Source organism: Papio anubis, chromosome 7, assembly GCF_008728515.1.
Source record: "Papio anubis isolate 15944 chromosome 7, Panubis1.0, whole genome shotgun sequence".
Classification (NCBI taxonomy): Eukaryota; Metazoa; Chordata; class Mammalia; order Primates; family Cercopithecidae; genus Papio; species Papio anubis.
This window is the reverse complement of record NC_044982.1, coordinates 160,179,439-160,202,386: the sequence shown is the minus strand read 5'-3', so window position 1 is coordinate 160,202,386 and position 22,948 is coordinate 160,179,439. Positions and strand designations below refer to the sequence as shown.

The window sequence follows — 22,948 nt, the reverse complement described above, 5'->3', positions numbered from 1 at the left end:
TGAATACAAAAATAAAAATTAAAAAATAATCATATAAAGTGGCATCAATAAAATACTTAGAAAAAAATTAAGTCAAGACTTGTACACTGAAATCTATAAAACATCACTGAAATAAAGACCTAAGCAAATGCAAAGACATCCCACAGTCATGGAATAGAAAACTTAATACCATTAAAATAGCAGTTATTTCTCAAATTTATCAATTCAACTAAATCCCTATCAAGATCCCAGCTTTGCAGGAATTGACACAATGATCCTAAAATTCGTATGAAATGCAAGGGACTGAAAATAGACAAATGATTTTGGGGAAAAAGAAAATGGCAGACTTGCACATCCCAAATCCAAACTTAGTACGAAGCTACAGCAATCAAGACAGTGCGGTGCTGGTATAAGGATAGACATATATGACAACAGAGTTAAGACTGAGAATCCAGAAAGTCTTACATTTATGGTCAACTGTTCTTTCACAAGGGTCCCAGGACCATTCATGGGGAAATTAAAATAGTCTTTTCAACTGGTGCTTGGGCAGATGGATATATAGATACCAATGCACTTATGAAAAAAATGGATGAAATAGGAAGCTTCACTACATTCTACTGCATGCTGGGTCATTTTCAATCATTTAGGTGGCAACACTGACAAGATAACAGAAAAATGGAGGCAATAACATGTGAAAGGCAAAATGGTTTTTTTTTTTTTAAAAAAAGGGACAATATCCATCATGAATTTACTTACACTCCAGGCAAAGGTTATTAAAAGAAAAAAAAAATTCCTTAACTGAAATGTGGAAGGGGTATCAAGAGCAGACCCTACAAGAATTCCAGTGACTCCTCACTGTTCAACTAAGAGATGTACCCCACCATGCCGTGCTACCATGGAAGCACTGGAGGTGCTCTGGGGGTTGATGACGTCTTCATGGATGAGGTACTTTAAAAATGTGGTCATGAAGAGTATTTGAGAAATATGACAAGATGCTGGGTAGGAATGCAGGGAGAAAAGTGTGTAACCCACGGCCAAATTGGAAAGATCAGTGAGGGGTCAATTTGTGGAGGCACTGAACGCAGAGAATATTAAAATTAGCAAGATGGTGTTCTAGCACAATGAAAAGGATTGGAAGAGGAGATCAGAGTCAGGGAATTAAATTAGGCAGCTGCTAAGAATGTCCAGGTGAGTCAGAGGATCAGGACCTGTAAGGGCAGTATAAATAAAGGAGGAATGACAGGAGGGGTTTACGGGGAAAGAATTGACAACCTGTGACAATTGAGGAATGAGAGATTTTGATGATTGGGGTGAAGGTTACATTTCGTAAAAAGAAACAAAGAATGGTCGACAGAGACGCAAGATGAAGAATTTTGTTTTTAGGCCTACTGACTTTGAGGTAGCAGGAAGAAATCCTGGAGACAGAGGTCTGAGTAGAAGATACAGAATTGGGGAAGAATCTTTGGGAGTGCCTGAGGTTGACCAGAGAGAACTGGGCAAGAACAGGTAAGGACTTTAAGCAGAACTGGAGGAGTATCCATCCAAAATCTGGGTAAATTGGGAAGGAAAAATAAGCAGCCAGAGAAGCAACAGCTCAAGTTAGGGTACAGTCAAGGTTATAGATACGTGTTACTGATTTTGGCAATGAGGAGGTTATAAGGATCCTTGAAGACTGTACTTTCAGTGAAACTGTCATGGATTAGTAGCCTTTCACAGTGATATCTACCCCACACCTGCATCGAAATCTTGCAGTGGCTGTTAACAAATGCCAACCCACTAACAGGGAGGGGAGAAAAAGACTTGGGACTCTGTACTTGTAAAACCCTCTACCCTCCCCAGGCAATTCTTTACACACTAACACTGTTGAGGTAAAAGGAGGCAACCAAATGAGGGAGCAAATGGAAGGTGTGTTTTGGATTATACAGTGGCCCATGGAAGTGTGGGAGGGGTACAGATGGCCCTTAGATAGACACTGGTGGAAAGTCAGAAAAAAAAATTGCGGTAAGCAGGTAAAGGGATCAAGAGTACACAGGAACTGGTCTTGGGACGACATTTCTTTCTCTGACAGTTTGTATGGAATTCTTGGGGAAATTCCTCAAAGGGGCCTGCAATCTCAGAAGGGTCATGTTTTTAATGGGAACAGGGAGTGATGCTGCCCCATTACAACCATCTGTTCTAACAGAATGTCTGTACCGAGGAGGGATGAATAACAGCAAGGTCTGTTTGAAGCCTCATTTTCAAGTTTCTTTTTGATATGGATCTCCCTATACAAGCAAGCATCCCCAAAAGTAGTTAGGAAACCAAGGTTAGGATGACCAGCTCATTTGCTGGAGCTGCCAAGGTCCAGAAAAGTTTGGCTGCAGGCTGTTTTCATGTTTTATGTTTGAAATGTTCTATAATGAAAGTTAAAAAAAGTTAGCATTTATTTGGAAAACCAGTTACTTTAGTTTATGGTTCCTTTTTTTCCCTCCAGAGCTTCCTGGAGATTGAGGTCTAATTCAAAGAAAACCAAACTATATAATAGAGTACCTGGGCAAAAAAGTACTTTTATAACATAACATTTGGGGTAGAGGAAGTATCCACTATCGTCAAAACTTCTATGTTTTCCTCTTATTGTTCAGGGACATTCCATGCAGCAAAAGTAAGGGGAGTGACAACATGCCTAGCATAATTAAGCAAGCTAGAGCAGCTAGTCTGTGCAACTGATGATTTTTTCCCTCTAAAATTTTAAGGGTAGGTTCATTGTGACTCTGTTAGAAGTCTACTTGATGTGAATTCTGTATCTGATAACCTATTTCAATTATCACTTTAAAATTTGTCATATGGATACATTATTACAATCATAGAACTTCAGTACCGTAATAATAAAACTTGAGAACTGAAGAGCACACATTTCTTCACGAATTTATTATATAAAACGCCCTCAGAGTATTTAATTTCTCCTCACTTTAATTACACATTAAGAAGCACAGTGGATGAGAAGCCTTTAAGATGACTACAGTTGCACGAAGGTCCCTTTCATCAAGGTAGCGTACGTACCTTAACAGTGTTCTAAAGGCTGGCCCAGAAAAACCCCATGTTACCTTATCACAATATGGAAAGCATTGTCTTCTTTTTCCACTAAATTATGGTGAAAAGTGCCACAGTTTTATTTAGCATTATGGTACATAACAGTTCTGTCTCAATTATGAAAAAATTAAAATAATCCTGAAAGACATCCTTTTTCTCCCCCCAATGATTTGAAAGCTGCATTTTTCCTGCCAATTTCAAACAAATCATCAGGTTGATCTACAGTAATCAGTTAAAACAATCACCAAGGCACAAGCTTAGCACATTAGCTATAGCTTGTAGCAAAAGGATATATCAATGTCTCACCTTAGTTAAAAATACATAATCCTTTTATTTTATAATGCAATAAAAGAAATTAACATCACATACACAGAAGACTAGGAAAGGGGAAACTACTTACTTCCGAAAATCCAGTAATGTAAACCTACTTGTACTTTTCCATAGTACATGAAAGTAATGTTTAACATGTTTTGAATTAAATTTAACCTGTGGGGCTATACAATGTAATTCTTAGGAGTAATAGTTTCATTCATTTCCAGGTCAGCTTACTGTATGATTAAGTAACACAAGGCACAGTAGCCATCTTTTTCATTATGTTGCAACACTGATCACGTGCCTCGATAAAATGGCTGATTCAACAAGATGATGGCAACACGAAGGGGAGACTTTGGATTGTCTATTTAAAATCTAGGTAATAAGTAATTAATAAAAACTCTATCTTAAGTGCACTTTCACATGCTTTTTGTTTATAATTAATAAACAAACTTCCTAACTTTGTTGCAATAGGCTTGACTACCATTTCATTTGGCCAAATGCACTTTCCCCAGTAAACTTAAAATAACAAGAACAACAAGAACAAAAATCCCTGTCCTTTCATATACTAAGAAAGAGGATTGGCTACTGAAACAGTTCATTGCAAGACACATGAAGACAACATACTGTGGCATGAGTTGTTTTTTAATTTGTTGTGCTGTTACTAAAGTTCTGAGGGCTGCAGTTAAAACATTCCAATTTCTCCCTTCCATCTTTATTGATTCTCAAGATTTTGCACAGAAAACTCTTTGGGGGCTAGAACAGCAGTAATTGCATCACACTGTTTCAAAGACTTCAAGTTTCAAAAGCAAATCATTAAAAAAAAATACAGTTCCTGATTTGAGTTAGATACAGGGACAAAAAAGTAGCACATACTTGAAGGTTACATGGTCTACAAATGGTGGCAATATTTTTCTTGGGAGAGTAGTTCTGTTGGTATATATTTTTTAAATACTCAAAAGGCTCAACCTCAAGCAGTAATAAACACAAGCAAAAGTGATTTAACCCTTAAAATAAATATTCAGAAAAACCTCTCTGTACATACAAGTGAAAGAATATGTAACACTTTCACGCAAAAAAATAATTATAATAATAATAAAGGATTTGTTCATATATGTAGCTGAAATCTGCTGTTCCAGCCCACATGTCCCCAAGAAAGAAGGGAGGCACAGACAGAGGTGACTACTGTGGTTCACTATCTTACAGCCTTTTTGTACTGGGACACTATCACCACCAAACATTTATCCCTCTTGTTATATTTTTAAAATTTTTTAAATTTTTTCTTTTTTTTTTTTCTTCCTTTTTTTGTTTTATTTTGTTTTGTTTTACAGCATGCCAAATCCTTTGGCATACGTGATGGCCTTCAACAATCTCTCTTTAAGTTTTTCTTTGCTTGAATATTCCGGAAGTAAAAGCACATTAAAGCAAGTATGAGATGTAGGTAACCTAAATAGAGAAAAGGGGAAAAAACAGGAAAATAATAAGTCATGGGAAATACACTTAGAATTATATATAGTTGAGATGGTTTGCAATGCAAACTATACATTAATGCAAATCATAAACTTTTTGTTGTGTAACTACCAAGAATCAGTTTGTCTTTATCCTATAAATTACTCAAAGCTAGTAACAATGATGATAAGATACTTATCCATTGAGTTTTTACTACATACCAGATACCGTTTTAGGTATTTAATTATTACAGTTCATTTCACTAAATCTTTCCACAACAAAACCACAGAGAGGACATCAGTAAATGCACTTCAGAGGTTAGGTCACGGAGAAGTAACTTCCTCTAAGGTGGAGAAAATATTCAAACCTGGTTTACAAGATTTCAAACCGTGTGCTCTTAAATGCTTATTAGAAATACTGCTGGCAATATGACTATGAAAATGATTTGATAACGGGATTCTAGCATAATCGAATGATAATCTTCCAAGCCTCAATGTAACCATTCTAAATAGATTATCATGTAACATGGCTTTCAACTAACAAGCTGGGAATCAAAAAAGTAAATGAATCATACTAATTTGAAAAATTCCAAACCAATGTGAGTCCCATAATAATTTTTAACTAGGGCAATTCCTTAAAAGTTTCCTCACACAATGACAGCAAAATATTTTCTCAATTGTCTAATATGATTTGAGGATTTGTACATAAAATCACAAAGGTGCTTAGAAACTATAAAGACAGTTCATATGTGTGTGATGAGGAATGCAAGGTTTTCAGTAGGTATAGAGTCACCACTTAATAATTACCTTTCTGTGTCTGGGCCATTTTTGGCTATAATCATCTTTAATTTTCCTAGTCCTCCCACAGGTGCTCTGTCTGTGCCCGTTGTAAACTGCAAGAAGAGTCTTTTCTGTTCATCTGTAAATGAATGAACGATTTCCCAGAACTCCCTAATGAGAAAAAATACAATACTGGTTTCAGTTTGGCATTCATTATGACTGGTACTAATATAAGCTTATGATTTGCATTTAAACTATATTAAGAGACAACTTGGAAGTTAATTATCAGGGTAATATCACTTCTGGTGATTTAATAATTTCCAAGCAAATTTATCTTAAACAGTTCTGAATACATAAAAATTTAGATTACAATATAGTAAAATATTAGTACTACAATAGTAAAAAATTGAGAAAACCCAAGTGTGTAATAACAGGAAATGACTATGTAAACTATGGTATAATCACATTATGTAGAGTCAGTAACAAACAAAAGACAAAATCCTATGAATTGAAGAAGACTGAAAGGAATATTGGGAAAGATTAACTCCAGGTGCCTTTGGGTATATATTTTATTTATCCTTTCTCCATTATTCTCCTTGTCTACTCATCCTTTAACTCAGCTTTGGGGGGGAAAAGTGATACAGATTAAGGACAAAAGAAAAAAAAAGACCCCCTGCCCCAACCAACTGGCCCCAAATGCAAACAACTATATACATACCTAATAGCAGTAATACAAAAGTTCAATTTTTATAGGAACTAGAATACTTTTAACAAGTAATATGTGCTGTGTATGGAGGAGGAGAATTATTCTGACATTTCTGCCATGTGCAGTTATTTTAAGAGAATGATTTATCCTCTGGCATTCCTAAAATCTATGTAATAAAAGCTATGTTTTAATGACACGTTAGTTTGAGTTCTAAAAAACGAAATACAAGCTCATGAAGTGCAATCTTGAAGTTTGTTTGAATAATCAGGCATCTATAAAACATATATACACTAGTTCATAGTTAAATAATTTTTTTTTTTTTTTTTTGAGACAGAGTCTCACTCTGTCACCCAGGCTGGAGTGCAGTGGTGCGATCTCAGCTCATGCAAGCTCCGCCTCCTGGGTTCAGACCATTCTCCTACCTCAGCCTCCCAAGTAGCTGGGACTACAGGTGCCCGCCACCTCACCTGGCTAATTTTTTTGTACTTTTAGTAGAGGTGTGGTTTCACCGTGTTAGCCAGGATGGTCTCTATCTCCTGACCTCATGATCTGCCCACCTTGGCCTCCCAAAGTGCTGGGATTGCTGGCATGAGCCACCACGCCTGGTCTATAGCTAAATAATGTTAAGATTAAAACTTTTTTTTAAAAAGTATTTTTAGTCGCTTATATAAAATGCATTTTAATATTTATTCAGAAAGTTCTTTCCAGAGCCTGGTGTGGTGGCTCACGCCTGTAATCCAAGCACTTTGGAAGGCTAAGGTGGGTGGATCACCTGAGGTCAGGGGTTCGAGATCAGCCTGACCAACATGTTGAAACCCTATCTCTACTAAAATACAAAAATTAGCCGGGTGTGGTGGCGGATGCCTGTAACCTCAGCTACTTGGGAGGCCGAGGCAGGAGAATCGCTTGAACACAGGAGGCTACAATGAGCTGAGATCACACCATTGCACTCTAGCCTGGGAAACAAGAGCACCACTCCATCTCAACAAACAAACAAACAAAATTATTTCCAGAATGTTAGCAGAGAACATCACACATCCCAAATCAGTAATTACAATTTTCTAGTTTTTGATATTCTAATATTCCAACATACTATTTTTATTACCAAAATGCTGGCATTTTTGTTGCTGCAACACCATTTATCTGAAATAAATTAAAGGTTTTATTAGAATTCTTGGCTTTCTCCAATCTCTTGCCACTTCCCTTCCCTGCCCCTCTACGAATCTACCAGTCAGCCAGAGAAAACAAAAAAGAAACACACAACCACAGAAAACGGGACGTGAAACTAGCAGGAGCATCTCTCAGTTAAGGAGGAAAGGAATCAGACCCCAGTTCATGACATTCCTTTTGGGGAGGCTGGCAAGAGAAAATAAGTCTGCTGTAGCACACAGCCCTCCAACATAGCAGAAAAGCTGCCCTGCAGTGGGCGGTAATAAAGCCTCCTCACACTGCAGTGGGGCTCTGAAGCTTAACTGAACCAGCTACACCTAAGGAGGCAGATCAAAGAGCACCACCGAAGAGGAGAGACAGACCCTGCAGGAAGTGGCAGATGAGTAGTGGTCACAATGACCAGTCCCGCTATATAGCTGCTGCTTTGGTCTTTCTTTTAAATGAAACCTTTAAAAATTTTATACAATGAAAATAATTAGGGAACAAAATTTGTCTCTTCCTGTAAGTGTTATGTGTGTTACATTAACACGTTGAATTAAATAAGAATGCATTTATTTAGAAAGCTGAAGAAAAAATGAAGAGGCTTCCAGGTTTCCACAAAAAAGTGGTGGCTGTATCGATCACATCCTACTAACATCTCTAAAAATCTATCCAGATCAAAAAGGGGAGAAATTAAAAAAAAACCCCTATGACTTAGGTCTAGAGTAAAACTAGGAGACAGAGCAATAAACTCCAAATACCATAGAAGTGGGGAAATGAGCAGGGTCCAGCAGGAGCTACATCGAAGAGTGGCTTGTGCAGAATCATACTGATTAGGGATCACCTAAGGCCAGACCGCACCCGCCTCCACCACCCGCCCCTCAACAGAGCACTACTGAGCGCAGGTTAGAGCACTGGCAACGGGGTGGTTAAAGGAAGGACTACAGAAAAGTAGTTGGGTCCAGCAATGGCAGGCTCAGGAATGCACCATGCATGAAAGGAACACGGGTACCTTGGAAAGCAGAAGTGTCCCTTAAGTGGCTGTAAAGGGGTGGAAGCAGCTAATGAAAAAGAATCTTCATTAAGTGGATGGAGCTGAAAAATCAGCAAGTGGTGATTCTGCCCTTACTAAAGCAACAGAAGAGGGATGCCTTGAGCCAAGACCCCTAAAGCCATACAAATTCCTCTCTGCTCCACTCTAAGGTCTAGTAATAACATGTCCAGAAAAAAAGTAACATCTATTATAGAAACATAAACAAGAAAAACAGAATTCCTAAGTCCAAATAAAGTTATTATGGAAAGAGTCTGGCAAATGAGAAGCAAAGCTTTCCGGTAGACAAAAGTACACCAGAAAAATTCAGTCATAAACAACAGGAAACTCGTAACACCACATTCCAACACAAAGGGAGAAAGTAGCAGCAGACAAGACAGACCACCAATGATGAGAAATACAAATTCAGAGAGAAATGAGCACATCTTAAATAGAAATAAGAATACTAAAAAATACTGAAGAAATATGCAAAGTAATTTTGGAAATAAAGGCTAATTTTATTATAAGGTGACCAAAGAAGAAGCAATATGACTAAAATTTCTACTGAGGACAGAGTCTAGAAAATTAAAAAACAAAGAAAATGAATAAAATAAACCTAACTAAAGAAATGCATATCAAAGCATAGTAACGAAAAAGATTAATAGCTGACTACATAAACATAAATGCTTTCACTTGGCAAAAATCCTATAAGCAAGGTTAAACGACAAATGGCAAACTGGGAAAAAATATTTGCAAATTTACCAGCATTAAAGGACTAATCTCCTTAACATATAAAGTTTCTAAAAATGAAGAAAACAACCAAGCAGCAAAATGAGCAAAAGACCATATAAAACTATAAACAGCTCTTAAGTACAAGAAAAAATGTCCATCATCATTCATAACTGAGGTAAACTCAAAAATTGTAAGTATAGTAAAATACCATTTCTCAATTGGCAGATAAGTAAACATCCACATTTAACAACACATTATGTTTGCAAAGTTTTAAGAAAAGAGAGACTGTTGTAAACTGGTGGGAATGCAAAATGTTACTTTTCTGTGAAGGAGAATTTGGCAGTATCTAGCAAAATTATATATGCATCTACCATTTGATGCAACAATCCCACTTCTAACAATTTATCTTAATGATACCTTACATATGTAAGGAATAATGCATGAACATAAGAGGATTCACTGTGACATTAGTACTAACAGCAAAAGGTTAAAAATAACCTCGATGCCTATAAATATTGATAAGCTATGCCGCATCCACACAAAGTAGCAGTATTCAGTCCTACAAAACAAAATGGAAAACACCTCTGCAATGATGTAGGATGATTCTCAGGATACACTAGAAAGATTACTTTCCTAGTTCTGTCCTCTGATAAGGCCTACAAGTAGTAACATTCAAAACCAAAGGCCATACTTTGCATCTAAAATCTGACTTCTAAATGCCATTCTCCAACAATTTATTGGAAAAATAACTTATTCCAGGACTGAGACTGAATGTTCGAGATTAGCTAGAAATTTCAAAATCTAATAGAGTCATTTTAAAAGCACAAGGCGGCTAAGGAATTTGAATATCATTTAGAGTAATGACTGTGAAACATATTAAATACAAAAACACTGAGTTCTTAATATTCAAAAAGGCAGCAAAACCAACCAAAAAACAAAATTAAATTGTCACTATTAAAGTTATTACATTAACTTCTTACTCTAAAAACCTTAAATCTATTTTATCATGCCTTTTCAGTAGAACTGTTTTTCAAGGTAATCGAATGGCACCCAATGATGAGAAAAAACAGTGCCAGGTATATATGTAGGACAAGCAGATGGAATTTTTTTTTCCCTAAACAGCCATTTTGCAATCCCAATGAGATAACAGATTAAGGTAATGATACTGATAAATACGGAAATCAGGTGAAGGGCAGATGGCACGTTCTGGAAAGATGATTATAGCAGTGACATAGTTATTATTATTATTTTTTGTTTGTTTGTTTTATTCCCTCCCAACCTCCCCTACAAAAAGAGCAAACTGAGAAAACCAAAGACCCAGAGACATTATCTATAACAAAACCATGAACCATTGCATATAAGTGGACAAAACAAAGCTCTGACAAGTACAAGACTGGTTAGTAAGGAAGCAGATGGAAGGTAACTGACTGGGTTTCTTACAGCCCTGTGAACAGGAAAAACCTCAATACTGCCAACCCACTGGAAAGCACAGGCCATCTGAAAACAGGGCTAAAAGTTTAAAAAAGTTCTACAGGATCTAATTTGCAGATGATTACAAAGGGATCATGATGCAGTAAGCTCTGGGCCCTTAAAATTCCCGAATACCAAATCCTCCCACCAAAACAAACCGTGTACCAAGGAAAAACTTGTGGGAATAACTTCCAAATGGACCAGATCAAAGATAATAAAGACCAAAAAAAGTTCAAATATGTGTGTGGGGTAGAGGAGTAAAGGCGGCAGTTTCAGAAAGCACGAGGGCATATTTTTGACCATTTTACAAAAACACAGACTTCTCCCTGTCCCTAAAAAGCAAGAAAAGTTATCCTGGCCTATCTCTCCCTCGTGCAAGTATGAGACACTCATTTCCCTCACAAAAAAAGAAAAATAAATACATAACCAACAGAACAGAGTGCAACAGTATAATTATTAAAGAGTATGTGCATATACATGAGAATGGTGTCCCTACAGAAAATGAAAGTAAACCAAAAAATATGGAAATAAAACATGAAAACTGTAAACAAATTTCAAACTGAGCTAAAAAGAATTTAAAAAATAACAGATCCTTAGAAATGGGAAATTTCAGAATGAGGGTAACTGAAGAAAAGAAAGCCATGACACAACTAAGGAGTAATTAGAAATGCAAGGAAAAAAATCACATCAAATACAAAAAAAACCTAAAACTAAATTAGAAGAAACATAAAGGTGAATAAAACAGAATAATAATACTAGAAACTGAAGGCACAGGAAAAATCTTAAAATCAAAAACAAGTAAAGCCATGCCTGAGACTCTCCTAGATGGTCCAGAGACACAGTGATGCTGTGTACTGGCAGGAGGAATTCTGCTGTAACTGGTCCTAGGAGTGTTCACCTTTCCTGTAAGTGTTCCACAGCCCAGGGACACAATGTGGTCAGGAGCACTGCCAGGAACACCAGCAAGGGGGAGTCTGCCACAATAGGCACAAGGCTCACGAAGCACTCTCTGGCCTACGAAAAACTAGTGGGGGTGCTCTTCCCTCACCCAAACACACTCTGTGCAGCTCAGCCTGGAGAAGCCCCCTCAAGCAGCACTACTGGAACCCGTGCGAGCCCCAGTGGACTGAGATAAAAGCAACAAACCAAAATAGCACCACAAAGGCTCTGAAAAATGGTCACTGGAACTACAGCCCACAAATATATGCTAGTACCTACATGCTAAACCTAAACAGGTTACTACTGAAGTTAAAATTTTTTAAAAGTACAGAGTCTCCTAATAACTAAAATGTCCGAGACACAATCCAAAACTTATCTGTCATACCAAGAACCAGGAAAATCACATGAAGGAAAGAAAATCAACGCCAACACTGGGATGAGTAAGATGTTGAAATTATCTGACAAGGATCTTAATGCTGCCATCACAGAAATGATCTGACAAGCAATTACAAGTTCTACTGTTTCAAAAATGAAACAATAGAAAATCTCAGCAAAGAAACAGAAGTTACAAGGAAAAAAAAGCAATAGAAATTATAGACCTAAAAAATACAATAGGAGAAAAATAATCATTAGATGGGCTCAACAGTAGAGTGAAGATGACAAAGGACAGAAATCTGAACAAAAGAGAGAAAATAGACTGAAAAATGAACCATACCTCAGGTACATGCGGAACAATAACAAATGACTCAACATTTGTATCATTAGAGGCCTAGACTGGAGACAAGAGTGACGCTGAAAGAACACCTGAAGAAATAATGGTTGAAAATTTTCCATGTTTGGCGAAAGACACAAACTTACAGCTTCAAGAAGCTGAGCGAACCCCAAACAACATAAATAAAACTATTCTTCAGGAATAAAGGGAAAATAAAGTCATCTTCAGAAAGAGAAAAAAAGAATTTCTCACTAGCAGAACTGCTTTTGAAGACTGGCTAATGGAAGTAATAAAAGATGGAATCTTGGAAAAATAATGGAAGTAACAGAAACATGGGGACATACAACAGAGCATCACTCCCTTCATAAGTTCTGTAGGTCATATTGGATAACTGATACAAAAACTGTTAACAGGATTAATCCTCAAAACAATACTATTTAAAAGTGGGGAAAGAGACGTAACTGAAATTAAGGTTTCCACATCTCATTCCAAGTGATGGTATGGATGGCAGTGAATGGTGATAAGTCACATTATCTATAATGTGATGCCCACAATGACCATGAAAACAACTATAAAAAACACGTAAAAGGCCAGGCACGGTGGCTCATGCCTGTAATTCCAGCACTTTGGGAGGCTGAGGCGGACAGATCACAAGTTCAAGAGTTCGAGACCAGCCTGCCAAATATGGTGAACCCTCATCTCTAATAAAAATACAAAAATTAGCCAGGTATGGTGGCATGTGCCTGTAGTCCCAGCTACCCAGGAGGCTGAGGCAGGAAGATTGCTTGAACCTGGGAGGCCGATGTTGTAGTGAGCCAAGATTGTGCAACTGCACTCCACTGCACTCCAGCCTGGGCAACAGAGCGAGACTCCGTCTCAAAACAAAACAAAACAAAAAACAAACGAACAAACAAAACAAACCCAAACACCAAATAAATCAAGGGAAAATCTTAAAAAATATTCAAGTAATCGTGGAACACAATAAATAAATAACCATAAACAGAAGACAGAAACAGAAAACAATAAAATGGCAGACTTCGCCCTAACATATCAATAATTACCTTAAATAGAAATGGTCTATATAAACAAATTAAAAGGTAGAGACTAACAGTTTTTATTAAAATGACAACTATATGCTGTTTACAAGAGATTCATTTCAAATTCAGCAACACAGGATGAAAGTAAAATGATAGTAAAAGACAGATCATGCAAACATTTAAACAGAAATGGTTACATTCCTATCAGATTCAGAGCAAAGAAAACTGCAAAACAGAAAAATCTTATATGATAAAGGATCAATCACCAAGACATAGTAATTCTAAGTGGGTATGAACCAAATGACAGAGCCTCAAAATAAATGAAACAAAACCCTATGACAGAGATAAAGAGATAAATCTCAGAAGCAGACCTATATACATATTCTCAACTGATTTTTAACATATGTGAAAAAAACAATTCAATGAAGGAAGAACATACCTAGAAAATACACACAAAAAAAACCCAAATGGACTCTTGGTATTTAATCCCAGAGAAATACAAACTTTTTGTTTATAACTAACATCACAGTTAATGGTAAATATTATAGTCTCTCTCAATAAAATGAGGAATAAAGTAAGAATACCTTCTCCTGAAGGTTCTAGCCAATGCAACAGAGGAACAGTAATAAATCACATAAAGATTGGAAAGAAAGAAACTTGTCTTGATTTGTAGATGACATAGCTGGTTACCAGAAAACCCTATGAAATCTACTAAATAATTACTAGAATACATCAATTTAGAAAGGTTATAGGATACAAGGTCAATATATAAAAATCAATTTTATTTCAATATAGTAGTAAAAAACAAGTGAAAAGCAGTATTTAAAAATACCACTAATAGCATTAGAAACATATTTTAAATGTATTCCTAACCAAAGAGTACATGATTTCAACATTAAAAACTTTATAAAACAGTGCTGAGATAAACTAACAAACATTTAAATAAATGGAGAGAGGTACGGTGTTCAAGGATTGGAAGAATATATTGTTAAAATGTGAATTCTCTCCAAATTGACCTACCCCGATCAAAGCAACCCAAATCAAAATCTCTGCAGGCTTTGCCCTTTTTTTCATTTGTAAAAATTAACTGATTCTAATATTTATATGCAAATAAAAGAGTCAAAGCAACCTAATGAAAAAGTTGTGGGACTCACAGCATCTGATTTGAAGCTGCAGTAACTATAACAGTGTCGTTTTGGCAAAAGGACCAAACAAATTAATAGAACAGAATGGAGATTCCAGAAACAAGGCTCACATACAGATTGATTTTCAACAAAGGTGCAAAAGCAATTCAATGGGGAAAGAGAAGTCTCTTTAACACATGGTACTGGAACAAATAAATAAAACTATTTAGAAAATGAATGACATCCACTATCTAACAGCATCACAAAAATTTACTGGTGGTGGATCACAGATTTACACATAAAATTTAAACCTATATTATAGTATTAGAAGAAAAAATAAGATATTTGTGCCTTTGGGCTAGGCAAAGATATAAAAGGACAAAAAAACATAAAAAAATCAATTAGACTTCAAAAATTAATAATTTCTGCTCACCAGAATACACTTAAGAAAATGAAGCCACAGACTTGGAGAAAATAATCATAAACTACGTATCAGAAATGGGCCTTTTATATAGAATATACGGTATTCCCCACTTACCCATGGGGAATGCTTTCCAAGACCTCCAGTAGATGTCTGAAATTGCAAAAACCCTGTATATACCATTCATGATTTATTTTTCCTTCTTCACAATTTCATAAATACTCATTTTTACCACAGATTTTAGCAACCTCAACATATGATTTTTAAATTCTTTCCTTAAAGGAGGCACTTTCCCCAGCTTTTCTTTGGCATATTCGAATTTCCAACATCACTGCTCTTGTGCTTCAGGGCCATTATTAAGTAAAATGAGGGTTACTTGAACACAAGCATGCGATACTGCAACAGTCGATCTGACCAATAGACTCAAAGTGGTGGGTAGTCTAGACAACATGGATATACTGGAAAAAGGATAATTCATACCCTGGGTGGAAAGGTGGGAGATTTCACCATGTTACTCAGAATAGCATGTATTTTAAAACTTAAGAGTTGTTGGCTGGGCGCAGTGGCTCACACCTGTAATCCCAGCACTTTGGAAGGCTGAGGTGGAAGGATTGCTAGAGTCCAGGGGTTTGAAACCAGCCTGGGCAACACAGTGAGACCCTGTTTCTACAAAAACAAACAAAACAAAACAAAATAAAAAAACTAAAAATTAGCTGCACAACTGTGGTACCAGCTACTCAGAAGGCTGAGGTAAGAAGACTGCATGAGCCCACGAGTTTCAGTTTATAATAACCTGTAGTCATGCTACTGCACTCCAGCCTGGATGATAGAGACTTTGTCTCTTAAAAAAAAAAAACAACCAACCAACCAACCAACCCTCCCTCCCCAACCCACACCCACCAACACACATACACATCAAAAACTCTGAGTTATTCATGGCATTTTCTACTTAATATTTTTGGACCACTGCTGATCAAAGATAACTGAAACCAAAAAAAAAGCAAACTAAAGATAAGGCATAATGCTATATTTTAAGAAAATATCTATAGTCAATAGAAATACAAAAATCCAATATTAAAAATGAGGAAAAGACACTTCTAGTTAAATATGTACCTACTATATGCTTTAGAAACTCCACTCCTACACGTTTGCCCAGGAGAAATAAAACATTTCCACAGTAAGACTAGACAGCTTTATTCACAATAGTTCCAAACTGGAAACAATCCAACTGTCTATCAACAGGTAAAAAAACACATTTTGCGTATTCATATAATGCAACAGTACTCCATAATTTTTTTAAAGGCACTATAAATCAATGCAATAACATGGATGAATCTAAAGAGTCTCGATGCAGTACAAGTATATAAGATTCCATTCATAAGAAATTCTAGAGCAGACAAAAGTAATGTACAGTGACAGCAATTAGGACAGTTATTGTCTGTTCTAATGGGGGACAGAGATTCACTGGAAGGGAAAACATGGGAACTCTGTGTTAATGGACATAAGTCTATACCTTGACTGAAATATGGTTACATAAACATAATTTTTAAAAACGAACCCAGTTAAGCCCTGGGTATTTCACTGTATTAAAATTTTACCCCACACAACATCGACACCACCATTATTACCACCACATTGATTAACATTTAGAGAGCAGTTAGGGAATCACATTATTTTGAAAATTAGTAAATAATGGGAAAGAATTAAGCATTATTGTATCTGATATGTACATATTTATATACATGTATACAGGTCCTATATGTGGATCTGTAATTTAGGGTAGTCATAGAGTTGATGAGAAAGAGTTTTTCTTAAGAAGTATTACAGGTAATAAAGGAAGGAGGAATAAAGAATTCAAATATCACAATTTTGCAACCCTTAATGAATTAGCAGATCTAGGCAATCAGAATCCATGATAAAAATTACTAGAAAAGACAGAAAGCAAGTGAGACTTTAAGTTATTCCTGTAAACCAACATCTATGAAGTATTTGGGAAGGAAATAAAGTCTGAATCTGTTTTTTGTTTTTTTTGAGACAGAGTCTCACTTTGTTGCCCAGGCTGGAGTGCAGTGGCGTGATCTAGGCTCACTGCAACCTCCGCCTCCTAGGTTCAAGAGATTCTCCTGCCTCAGCCTCCTGAGGAGCTGGGATTACAGGTGGCTGCCACCACACCCAGCTAATTTTTGTATATTTAGTAGAGACGGGGTTTCACCATGTTGGCCAGGCTAATCTCAAACTCCTGGCTTCGGGTGAACTGTCCGCCTCGGGCTGTTTTGCATGTATTTTTCAGTTGCTGAAAGAGCTCTCCCTGATTTCATTTCTTGTTGACTGCTTAGAGACATCTTTCCAAATGTCCTTCCTTGTCACGTTTTCAAAGTTAGGGGCAGGGACTGCACGTTTTTTTGATTGGTAATTTTTGTTTCAAAGGTTTGATTCAGATTCAGAGTTGATTTTGCTAGGCACGGTGGCTCACGCCTGTAATCCCAGCACTGTAGGAAGCCAAGGCGGGCGGATCACCTGAGGTCAGGAGTTTGAGACCAGCCTGGCCAACATGGCAAAACCGTATCTCTACTAAAAATACAAACATTAGCCAGGCGTAGTGGTGTGCAGCTGTAACCCTAGCTACTCAGGAGACTGAGGCAGGAGAATCACCTGAACCCGGAAAGCGGAGGTTGCAATGAGCTGAGACCACGCCAAACTGTACTCCAGCCTGAATGACGGAGCAAGACTGTTTCAAAAAAAAAAAAAAAAAATTAACAAAATCTTATTTCTAGTGGTTTACTATTAATTATGCTGGCAATTTTTAGCTGAAATATATTAAGCAGCCTCGCTGTTATTTTTATGAATTCTGCAACAATAATACCAACCAAAATATCTATACAGGCATACCCCAGAGATACTGCCAGTTCAGTTTTAGACTATGGCAAATAAAGTGATTATGGCAGTAAAGTGAGTCACACACATTTTTTTGTTTCCCAGTGCTTACAGAAGTTATGTTTACACTATACTGTAGTCAAGTGTGTAATAGCATTGCCTAAAAATAAGTACATTATCTTAATTTAAAATCATTGCTAAAAATGCTAATGAAGTGAGCACATTTTCTTGGAAAAATGGTGCTGGCAGACCTGCTTGATGCAGGGTTGCCACTAAAATCACAAAGTATCTGCGAAGTGCAATAAAGTGATATATACCTGTATTGTCCTTTTTCTCCTGTTATTACAAGCACTATTTTAAGTCTTCAACTACCGAATACTTGTAGACTATTTAATGAATTAATATTTTCATCATATTTATATTGAGAAAATTAAGCTGAATTTAGTTAGAAAAGGTTTAGAATATCATCAACTCTGATGATGAGTTGGAAGCTACTTTATCTGTCATTTTTCACATAACACTAGCTTGCCCTTCAAATCATATATTTAAAAATGACCTTAAGATACACACCAAGTAGGGATTATGTTGTTATAAAAAGCTAGAAATAAAATTAAGACTTTAATTTCAAAGATAATTTCTCTATAAAGAATAGCATATGTTCAACTATTCTCAGAGATGCATCAAGATATGACTTCATAACTATTAGAAATTATATCTATGATCAATCATATTACAGAGATATTGCTGTTATACTCCTTGTGCCCTTTAATGAATCACCTTTGAAACTGAATAGGTAGCAGCATAGAGGTTGCTAAGAGTAAATACATTTACCACTGCTGCCAGAAATGACCAAAGGTGCACCAAAAAGAAGAAATACTGGTGAATTCCCACAAACTACAATGAAGAACCTTATAAAATAACAGAACAAATGAATATAACGTAACATACAGCCATCTCTTGGTATACGTGACAGGGATTGGTTCCCGGACTGCTTGTGTATACCAAAATCCATGCACACTCAAGTTCCGCAGTTGGCCCTGCGGACCTGGTGTGTATGAAAGTCAGCCCTCTGTATATGCAGCTTCTGAGTCCCACCAATACTGGATCGGCCCTTAGTTGAGAAAAAAAATCTGCATGTTAGAGGACCCATGAAGTTCACAGCTGCATCGTTCAAGGGTCAACTGTAATATAAAAATAACATTTACTGCTAGAGTTGATATTCATTCTAGTGTTTATATACTTGAGTCTTAGAGCAATAGCCTTGGGAGACAACTTCCAGGAAGGTACCTGTTTGCATACCTTCTCACTGCAATCCATCAGTGGCTGCCAAAAGGGTATTTTTGTCTCTTGAACCAGTCTCAGTAGGGGATAGGGAAGCCTATGTCTTTCAGAATTGGATGGCATAGTACACAGAAGTAGACAGTACAGTAGCAAGGCATTTGCTTAAAAGCAGATAGAATTGGGAGCCTCTACATCTTTCTGTGAGAATTCAGAGCTCAGTTTCTTAAGGTGTAAAATGGAAATACTACTATGTATCTGGACATATTATCTTAAGAATTAAATAAAAGACTGTACCATTTCACTCAAAAGGTGCTTGATCCTGGGTAGCCATGTAGTTCACAAATGCAGAGTTCAACAGAAAGGAAAAATATGCAGAAGTGGTAGCCTTATTTGAATTATCTTCTAACCAGCAGTAAGCATACTCTTAGCCAGTGAGAAATACTAGATAATCCATACCCCAAATGCAGGAGAACACATGAGACTTACATATAACAACACTTCATTCATGAAAGCAATCACAAGATTAGCTCTGAAAAACGGTGATTATATTACAAACACAAATCTAAGTATATAGGTAACAATTTGTGAGTTTGCTTATTTGGGAATTAGTGCCTAGAGATAAAGGTCAGAAGCAAAATCACACACCCCTTTGGTGAATCAAATCTTCCTTTGAAGAATTAAGTACCTCACCTAATCAGAACAGAGTCCCTGGTATAGCCACCGTCATATTCTGTAGTTTCTTCTAATGCTTGGAAATCTAGATTCTGCAAATTTAAGAAAATATGTCTTAGTATCTGCTATACTACTGTATCATTACAAACAATAAATTGATACATGACTTTCTGCAGACACCTGCTTTCTTACCCGGCTTCCACATATAAGCAATTCAATTTCTTCTGGTCTGAATAAGTACTTTAAGGGAGATTCATTGGTCACCATATGAAAACCTCTCCGAAAAGCCTTGAACTGTTTTTCTACTGATTTATTGAGAATGTAGTCAGAATAAAGATTGACAAATTCCTGTAGAAAACATTAATCACAAGAACTTCTTATAATATGCTATGCAAACAAAACACAAGTTATTGGGCTGCATAGCTTTTTAATTTTTCCAAGAAAAAAACATTCAAGAATATTCTTAAAAATTCAATTTTACACCTACAAAGAAAACTACTTCTTACAATTTCACAATTCTCTGTTATGGCCAATATTAAACTATGAAAAGGCCATATACATACAACTGTCATACATATAAATGTCAATTTTGACAATGTATTAAACAGAACTGAATATAAATGCTGGAGACACAGAAAATTCTTTAGGTTCGCTCAACTAGGTATGCAGACAGACACATTTAAATCATGTACCCATCTATTTATAAATGCCACCATTTTAAGAGAGTATAATGTATTTGATTTAATCAAACCAGGAAGTCCCATGTTTTCTACCACAGAATATTTGGTAAGCTGCCTACTGTATCCAGTTCAGCAAAAATGTGGAACTACTGACTGACACATAAACTACTGTATCAAATCATAAAAGGAAAATGTGCTTTGTACCCTTAGTGTGTATAATATTTAATCAAAAAATTATATCAATATAAATATGTTTCTTAAAGGTATACTATGTATTTGTCCTAATGTTTTCCTTGTTATGTTCTGGGTTATCCCCATTCCAGATGAACACATTTTAGTCGACAGAAACCCAAATCTAATGTAAAGAATACTTTTCAGAAATGTACTTATATCACAAACAGGATATACATGTGTAAATTAAATGTAATTTTTATTTGTTCTGTGATAAAGACCTGAATCATGAGGTTCCTGTTTACAGCTTAATACAGGAAACACCCTGCTTCTTGCTTTATCCTACAACCACACTTAGCTATTGACTATCTCCTGTTTCATGTCCTCTTTCTCTAAAAGGGGCTTTAGTGCCCAACTGTGTGCTTTCATACCAGCTTATATTCAACATTTAGAAAACTGGACTCTAGCATTTACATAAACTTGGTTACTTGATTTGTGTGTTTTTTTTTGTACAGACTGTATTAGATACTTCTTTAAAAATTATAAGCATACATGCTTTGAAATTGTTAGAGACAAAACATGACATAAAAATATTTATTACCTTCCTGTTTTCATTTGTAATTGGAATTTTATCACCATTTTCCTTTAGATCATACATCATTGGGTTACCAAAAAGATCTGTCTGTGATATCTGGAAAGTGATCATCATGTCGTCTTCCACATTCCCTTCATACTCCAATAAATCTTTTAAACTCTGATATAGAACCTAGCAACCAGAAATGGTAAATTGAGGCCACCATAGAACTACAAAATACAACAAATAATTTATATCACTCTTCTTAGAAGATAACAAAAATCTTATCAATAAAAATTGTAAAAAGTGTAGACAGTATCCTTCCAGTCCCCCAAATAGTTTCCAACCTATAAAAGAAAGACTGTCAGTCACTGTGATGTTCCATTCTCTGCTGAGAAACTCCACACCACCAATTTAGCAACAGATTTCACACTGTGCTCTATAGGAAATTCTGTGGTGTCTCAAGGTGGGGGTGGGGGTGGCAGCAGGCACACTCATTGTAGCTACCAAGACCCTTAGCCAGGGCTGCTCTGATTTTACCTATCTCTTAAGATTTCACTAAAGCACAAACAAAATGTTTAGAAACACTTCTCTATGGAATCAATCTTTAAAAAGCTTTGTGCTGACAGCAATATATAAAAATGTCCCCCTTTGAGTTTTTAAGTGTTTGTCGTACTTCGGTCAGATTAAAACATTATCTTATTGATAAAAGTATCAACAAAGATTCTAAACAAAAACTTTAAAATTTTGATATAAATAAATTGTATTTTTGCATTTAAATAAAATCTAAGAGACTGAATTAAAAAATGACAACTTACTGGGTGAGAGTCTCCCAAGTCACGAAAAGTTCCTTTTTTCCCCATTAGCTTTCTGTAGACAACCATGGGAAAATGTACATCCAGTATACAGTTATTGTAAATAGCCAGACCCAGTACTATGCCAATCAGAGTAAACTGACCCTCAGTTTCAAAAGAAGACGGATTAAACCAAAACAATTTTGTAGATTCATCGTATGTGAACATACCTGTAAGAAATGATTTTTTAAAATACATTACTTTTGTATTTTATTAAGGAATGATAACACAAATGTAAATTTAAAATAATTATGCATATAAAACATTTAAAATATATATAATTAGGCATGCAACATTGATTTCTATTATATTAGCACTTGAGAAAACAATGTCCACATATATCTAACTGTTATAAATTGGGGTGAATAGTGATATGTAATTTTATGAAGCCAAAGGAATAAAGTAGTAAGTAATTTGGTGGCATCGAGTAGAAAAATACGTTCATTAAATTCAAGCTTTCTAATTTTCTACTGTAACGTAAGAAAAGTTATATTCATACTTTATCCACCCATAGCTGAAAAATAAACATAAAAAAACCAAAAAATGGCTATATTTTGAAAGTGTTTCATTTATAAAAATATAATTACTTATATTTGTACTACACGTACTATTTTTGAAAACAATTTTTTATTTTTTTTCTTGAGATGGAATCTTGCTGTGTCGCCCAGGCTGGACTGGAGTGGCACGAGTTCAGCTGACTGCAACCTCCGCCTCCTAGGTTCAAGAGATTCTCCTGCCTCAGCCTCCTGAGTAGCTGAGACTATGGGCGTGCATCACCACACCCAGCTAATTTTTTATTTTTAGTAGAGAAGGGGTTTCACCATGTTTGCCAGGATGGTCTCCATCTCTTGACCTCGTGATCTGCCCGCCTCAGCCTCCCAAAGTGCTGGGATTACAGGCGTGAGCCACCACGCCTGGCCTAAAAAACAATTTT

The 22,948-nt window shown here is 36.2% G+C and overlaps 2 protein-coding genes across 31 annotated transcripts in view; one reads left to right on the top strand and one right to left on the bottom strand.

The window, feature by feature from the left end:
• The window catches only part of LOC116275889, a 168,573-nt gene that overhangs the window by 63,713 nt on the left and 81,912 nt on the right, over positions 1-22,948 (top strand). Inside the window, exon 7 of one of the 8 annotated variants that reach the window (XM_031668958.1) lies at positions 1,363-3,808. The exons of the other annotated variants lie outside the window; for them this stretch is intronic. Within the exon in view, the coding sequence (XP_031524818.1) occupies positions 1,363-1,371 (9 nt within the window). The 3' untranslated portion in view covers positions 1,372-3,808. Of the gene's footprint in view, positions 1-1,362; positions 3,809-22,948 lie in introns of those variants that run through there. 8 annotated transcript variants of the gene reach the window in all.
• The window catches only part of UBE3A (ubiquitin protein ligase E3A), a 99,524-nt gene continuing 79,443 nt past the window's right edge, over positions 2,868-22,948 (bottom strand). For 17 of the 23 annotated variants that reach the window (XM_031668923.1, XM_031668930.1, XM_031668932.1 and 14 more), the window contains 6 exons: positions 21,979-22,184; positions 21,188-21,352; positions 19,928-20,083; positions 19,754-19,827; positions 5,616-5,759; positions 2,868-4,806 (listed from right to left, as the gene is read on the bottom strand). In XM_031668923.1, coding sequence (XP_031524783.1) covers positions 4,686-4,806; positions 5,616-5,759; positions 19,754-19,827; positions 19,928-20,083; positions 21,188-21,352; positions 21,979-22,184 — 866 coding nt within the window. In that variant the 3' untranslated portion in view covers positions 2,868-4,685. Of the gene's footprint in view, positions 4,807-5,615; positions 5,760-7,399; positions 7,438-18,730; positions 18,894-19,753; positions 19,828-19,927; positions 20,084-21,187; positions 21,353-21,978; positions 22,185-22,948 lie in introns of those variants that run through there. The other 6 variants (XM_031668935.1, XM_031668942.1, XM_031668943.1 and 3 more) reach the window with 4 other exon arrangements.